Genomic DNA, 7,099 nt, shown 5'->3' with positions numbered 1-7,099 from the left:
TTATGCCTGAAGTATACGAAAGGCTAATGTATTACTTCAGTTCCAGCCCCAAAGATTCAGACTGCTGGCTCAGAAAGATGGCTGATGTCACTACATCGCCTGAGAGTGGAAAACCGTCAGTTGAATTTGTAGTTAATACAATGATATATGTATACAAAAGTACATGGAATGTTTCTAGTATCGGTAGAAGACAGGTTATCAATCAGTTATGGAAATCCATAACCACCAACTATACACAATTGAACTGTCTCTCACTAGCTACAGAAGTAAACTGCGACAACATGTCGCTAAGCTCACTAGGTAGCACTAACTGGTCAGACTTCACTTGTAGTACAGTTAAACCAGACAATATTAGATATGTTTGCACCAGCCAAGAGGACTCAGAATCTCTCCCTAGGGAATTTGAAGATAACAATGGAGAATCTTATCGCAATTCTCAATAGCGGGAAGTACAGCGATGGAATAGATCCTGTTACTTTGAGTCATACACTTGATGATATATACAGGCATGTTGCCGGTGATAGAGACTCCAGAATTAGGCTTCCTGCACCTAGTAGTGACCCCGACGACAGATTCGATCTTATGTGGCCTGAAGGAGCCAGAGTTTCATCAAAGCCTCCATCTGAGGCATCTCATCGTTCAGGTAGATCTCACCGTTCTAACACATCTCATTTATCCTCTAAGTTTGTAGGAGGAAATATCAACCCAAATCATACCAGACGAGCAATGTCGGTGACATCATCCCAGTTTTCTAAGAAATATGTTGGATTCATCGACGAGGAGGAGAACGAAGGTGAGAACTACTTTGCTGTATCTCCACCTCCGCGCCAATCCCGTCGCAAATCGTCTGGGGCTGTAAGAGGACAGAATACTGTAAGAGTCCAGGGCGGCATTATGAAACCTACTCCCAGCCTCGAAAAGATGTTCGCATCTGCAAATATAGGTGAGGATGATGATGAAGAAGATTGTACATCTAGACCTGCAGTTTCTAGAGGTCACTATACAGCTTCGTCTTTACCTGTGGCGCCTCTTGATACTCAGAACCGCGGAAACTCTCAAAGAAGAAAGAAGGCTTCTAAAGTTGGATTTGGCGATGAATAATAACTCGTCGTTGCAATGCATACGACTACTAACGATTTGAGTAACCACGGTCCTTATCGATTATAACTACAGTCCTTATCAACCATGACCATGATCTCGGTAATGTACATGATTTTAAAATTCTGATTTAAAACGATAATACTATACCAGTTATTAAAATGGTATTGAAAGTTGATCTTAAATTAATATAATCAAACACTAGTGCCACCTTGTCCCACTGCGATCCTTGCACACTGTTAGAGCTTATGCACTTATTCTGACTATCTGTTGTATATAGAATTGTACCAGTACTCTCATTTGTTACATAATTCAAGCTATGTATATCAGAATATCTCTGTACATATCCATTTACAAAATCATTCATTGTAATGCTTTTAGGTCTATCAACATCAATAAACGTGTCATACTGACCATCAATGTTTGTAACATTGACATCGATTATAGTACAACCACTATATTGTATGTTATTTGAAAATGTGAGATCATTGTTAGTAATACAAAAATAATTATTGTATATAATCCTTGAGTAGCATGGGATATAATAAAGTTTCAAGTCTATACTAGAACTGTAACGAATATGACTTTTAATTGCATGTATGTGTTCTTTAACTATGAAGCTATCGGTGAATATCAAAACCACCAGTGAAACTTTGTATGTATGAATTTTATCATTCCATATCTCACTTTTTACGTTTAGTTGAACTGACATTTTTACAAGGTCCTGTCCTACTATCAGAATTTTCATTCCTAGGCCATTTAACCTCGGAAGCAAACTTTGAGTATAAAATAGTTCATTCATCGGTGTTAGGTACTTTGATATTTCATGCTCGTCTGCAGTCAATTTGTATGCTCTTAAAAGATTGGCAAACTCGTACGGTCGTAACATATTTCTCATCCTCTCTCTAAAAGGGTGAACATTCACAAGTAGATAGATTATCTGATCCATGCTTAGTATGACATCCGTGATTTTAAAGCAGCGAAGCTGCCAATTGAATCATGATAATATAACTGCGATGTGTCTACATATGTTGTAAGCACCACTAGATAGATTTCTGTCAGGTAGTGCGATAATCTCAGACCCTGGTATTATGCGACCTATACCAGAATAATCTCTACGCATAGTCACAGGTTCAATGTACTGCTTGTCTCCACCCCATTTGATGCTAGCCTCAGATTCATTCTCTTGTTTCATCACCACGCCACAATCGCTAACAAGAGTGCCATCACTGTTAACATTGTCATAAATGTAACCACATCCATATATAGGAACGTGGTATTTAGAATCGATATAATGGAGATCTGCCACGACGAACTGCATACTGAATGTACATGTGATACTTCTCGTTTCTCCAAACAGAACTTCAGAAACTCTTTCATGATCTAAAATGTCAGACATAGAACAATTCATGATGATAGATCTAGTGGATCGAGTCTTGAGAGGCTTCATCATAGATATTATGTCGCTAGGATTAGTGTGGATCTTCCTAGTGTTAAGCCGTCTAGCAATAGATTTACATCTGCTCATGTCAGGTTCGATATACACATAGGATATAGAGTCGGACTGAGGTATAGAGTCAAGAGACTGACCAGTTCCCGTACCTATATCAACTATGATATTCTTATTAGATTTAGATCCAAGAGCTAATGAGTGTAAGTACTTTCGCAAGCTATTACACCAGAGTAGTGCTATACGTCTTTCATTGTCATCTGGTGTTAATAGCTTATGAGCTGATCTTATAATGTTGGAGACAGCACTATCGGAGTTTGCATTAACCTTGTCAGTTCTTGTAAATATGTCAGAGACATTAATCGTGCCGGAGTTCGATACTGTAAATCTTACCTCAAGCACTGATCCTGGCTTATACAGCAGCCTAGCATGATTCGGACACTCGATAACCGGAGTACCATCTGATGTTGTCAATCTATAGTCGTCTGTAAGCGCCAACTCTATGGATCTTAGTGGTTTAATCTTGAGAATTTCCGTACTTCCGTTTCTAATGGCAACTATTCCATCTACAGGATACGGTAACGATGCGGTATAGTTCTGCGCAGAATTGTAGTCATCGAAATACTTACGTATCACCAACGGAAGTGTAATGTTATTCTTCAATATTAGCTCTGCAGTGTTGATGACCCATTCTATATCTCTGGTAGAATCTGCAATATCGCCACTCTCGTTTGTGAAACAGTCGATAACTATACATCCATATGAAGCCATATCTTCAGCGCTCATGGCAACTACACCATTATGGTTATTGGTGTCTGTCCAAATCCACTCTCTGACTCCTCCTCTGCACCGAGGGCTAAATTTGTACCATATGTTACCTACCCAAAATAACCATACATTCTGACCATCTGGTTTGCATGTAAACATGTGTCCTGTTGTAGGTGGTATGCTAGCATCCCAGCCTCTAGGAGATAAATTACTAAACATAGCTATAGTATCGGTACTTATATATCTAGCAATATTGTCTGGTATTATGCCAAGACTATATGCAGTATTTACCACGATTTCCATAGTGCGGTTTGATGGAACGTCGTGTCCAAGCTCTACTACAAACTTTCTACTCTTCTCGTTAAACTCGGAATATATGTAGCAGTTATACTTGAGTGAAGTTCTATATATAGCATATCTACCCTTAATCGTCACCTGACTGTTGGTGTTATCAGATGATCCTAGCATTTCATATGCTTCCATTGTTACACCCATTCCTATACGTTTGATGTCTCTGAGACTTATACATTTGCCTTCGAACAATCCGCTGATCACATTGACTGCCGATAACACCCTGTTTAAAGCTGTATCAGATGCTCGCTTGTTATATGCCTGCGAAAACTGAATGAGATGCTGAGACTCAAGGTCGACATTCATTAGCTCGTGATTTGACGGCATGTCTAACGTCATAGCATACAGACTCCGAACGCTACTAAATTCCCGTGGAGTTACAGGCAATGATCTGCGCACCTTTCTGTTCATACCCCTAATAGGTGGGAGAGGCATTTTCATTGAGCTGATCTTGTTAGCATTCACAGGACAGTTGGGACACGACGTTATTGTTGTATGCGCCTCATCAGCAGATCTCATTTGAACATCTCGAGTCTCGAGAATAGATTTACAAGCTTTACATGCTTCGGAGATCATCGTTTCAATATCGTTTCACTGTATTTTGCGCAACTAAGTTGCAGCCCTGTGCTGAAGTGCAGTTCGCCTCAAATCGACATAGCATATGTGAAAGAACAACAGCAGTGCGTGCAACACACATTGTAGAAAATGGCACCTTCTAAGCTCACCTTACCTGCAGTGTTGAACATATATACTGATGGATCATGTCGACCTAACGGAAAGCATGAAGCATCAGCAGCAATAGGAGTCTACGTTCTAGAGCGTCCAGACATGAATGTCTCAGAACGTGTGGGCACTGTACTGCCTCAGACTAGCGGAGTGGCAGAGTTTCTAGCAATCTTCAAAGCTCTAGAGCTATGCAGAGGAAGCCGTATAGCCACCATCTATACTGACTCTGAACAGTGCATAGCACATCTCAACGCATCACAGCCTGGAGTTAAATGGAGAGCATCAGGTGAACCCAACCTATCGGATTTTAGCCCCGTAAGAGCTATCACGGGTCTAATGAAGGAGCTTCGAGCTTGCGGAACACAAATTAGCATAGCCAAGGTCAAAGCTCACTCCGGTAACAAAGGCAACTGTAAAGCGGACAAACTTGCAAAGAGAGCTGCAAAGAGAAGGTGTGAGAAGCATCCTTGTGCTACGATGGATATACTAAAGTATGTAAAAAAGTTGGAGAAGGATGGGCCGTCAGAAGAGTTCACTCAAACAGAAGCAGGGGGTAATGTGAAAAGTGAAGTATGCAAGCTTCAGAGTGTGTCATCGAGACTAAGTACAGTCATGATGGAACTAACAGAGATTTCCAGAGAACTATCGAACATTAGCAGAAAAGCGCAATCTCTGAACATGTGATCATTCACGGATTAAAGATTATTACTGCTAGTTCTCTTTTTCATTTTGATTTATTGCCTCAGTCTACAACCTGAAGTGTAACTACTGCTTTATCACAGTCGACAACGTACAACAGTGTTGTAACGGATACTAGCAGTGCATGTAGTTATAATGGAGTCTATCAAGTTCGAGTGCCATATTTGCCAGGACGGAGGGTACCTTGATATTAATACACATTGTGATTGTAACAGAGGTATTTTTCTTGAAGGTCAGGACGAACTACAATCTCATGTAGAAGAGAGCCTGCTGGATATTGATCAGTATGCTGAAGATGAAGAGGATAGCCACTGGTTTGGGGACAGAATGCATACGAACTTATGGGTGCTTGGATTTTTACCTTTTAATCATTCTGCTATTAGCGATTATTATGAGTTTTGAAATGCTGCGACAGAGTAATTTTAAAACTTTATGTGTTATATTGTAGAGTCCGTAAGTTCAATGTTAATCTTTTACCAAGCTCTGAAGTATATACAAATCCAGTAGAGTAACTTGTACAGTTCTAGAGATGTTCTCGATCGAAATTGATTTTAAAACAAGTGGTTCTCGCTGCTATTCTTTATCTTTACAATTATCACATTTCTTAAGCGTGATCTCGGCTTGAACATCCATTCCATAATCAAGTGTGTCTTGATGAGAATTTGTTGTAAGTTCTCCGATGGGTGTAACCTTCTGGTCAATAACCATGGTGTCATTACCGCCCGCGTCTTTGACGCTGGTAGTGGTTACAAGCAGCTTGAATATATGCTCGTCGGAGTGATCACAAAGCTCTTCACTAGGCTCGCCGAATAGATATCTACAACCATTGGCGCATAGTTCTACTACTCCGTAGCACATTTCATACTATGTATACTCCGTATTATAGTTTAATGTGTGAGTGTCACACTGCAACTCAGTCGCTGAGTAATTTAAAGGAGGTATGCGTTGAACTTGCCATGATAGAGTCCATATTACATGTATTAGATTTCAGCTAATCAATCGATTCTTTGGCGTATAGCGCTTTTAGCAACGCAGTTGCTATAGTATCACATAAACCATCAACATGGAGCCACAACAATTTAACAGACGTGTTTATAACGGAGCTGACATTGCAGGTGTATACAAAATCACCGGTATTAAATTCGCAAAGTTTAAGCCCGGAGATAAGTTTAGAACGTATAAGGTTGATACAATCAGTGACTATGAGTCTGGATGTCATCAACACGTACAATGCTTTGGCCATATGTGTGAAACACCAGACAATATCATACTGCCTCCACAATCTATGTCGATGCGAACAATGGAGATAGCTACAGAATACCACGCCGCATCTAAGTTTGCGTTTGCGGGAAATAAGGCAGATTACATAGACAAACTCAAAGAGACCAACTATACCAAGCATGGAACGTATCGTATCATAATGTCTACTCCCATAGCTGGAAGTGGAAGACTTATTGCAACTCCACAATGGGAGTTTGGACGATCCTTTATCGCAATATCGCGAAATCTGGCATCGCGTATGAAAGTATGCAGAAAGGTATACGATAAAGACGGTAATGTAGGTGGCAAGTATGTTGAAACAGACATAAGAGAGGGAGATTGGGTAATAGTAGTAAGACCTCCATCTTTACACTTCGGAAATACACAACCTATGAGGGTACGATTCTGGAATAAAGATTGTATTGGAATACATCCTGAAACCTTTTCTATGTTTCATGGAGACTTCGATGGTGACGAAGCCCATATATATCCAGTATTTGATGTTGACTCCATTGCAGAGTGTGAGTCATGGGACATATTACCGTTAGCTGCATTTCAAGTTGGAAGGCAGAAGTTCAACGATATATGTGCTGAGAATGAGTTTGACAATGAAATCTTAGATGAGGACGATGATGATAATGCTAAGTTTCTCGAATATACAACACTAAGTGCTAAACAGATAAGAGATTACAACTGCAAGTTAGTGTTGGGGGAACAGTCGAGAAATAAAGACAAGCATGTATCGGG

The 7,099-nt window shown here is 40.1% G+C and overlaps 1 protein-coding gene across 1 annotated transcript; it reads left to right on the top strand.

The window, feature by feature from the left end:
• Positions 1-726: 726 nt before the first annotated feature.
• On the top strand, positions 727-1,101 carry MAM_08426 (uncharacterized protein; the record flags this gene model as incomplete). The annotated part of the gene is made up of 1 exon (XM_040827224.1): positions 727-1,101. One exon carries the CDS (start codon positions 727-729, stop codon positions 1,099-1,101), a length of 375 nt encoding a protein of 124 aa, XP_040674779.1.
• Positions 1,102-7,099: the final 5,998 nt, after the last annotated feature.

The sequence above is a fragment of the Metarhizium album genome (genome assembly GCF_000804445.1).
Source record: "Metarhizium album ARSEF 1941 chromosome Unknown scaffold_60, whole genome shotgun sequence".
Classification (NCBI taxonomy): Eukaryota; Fungi; Ascomycota; class Sordariomycetes; order Hypocreales; family Clavicipitaceae; genus Metarhizium; species Metarhizium album.
Note: the sequence above shows the minus strand (reverse complement) of the source record. Positions and strands in the feature narration are given on the sequence as shown.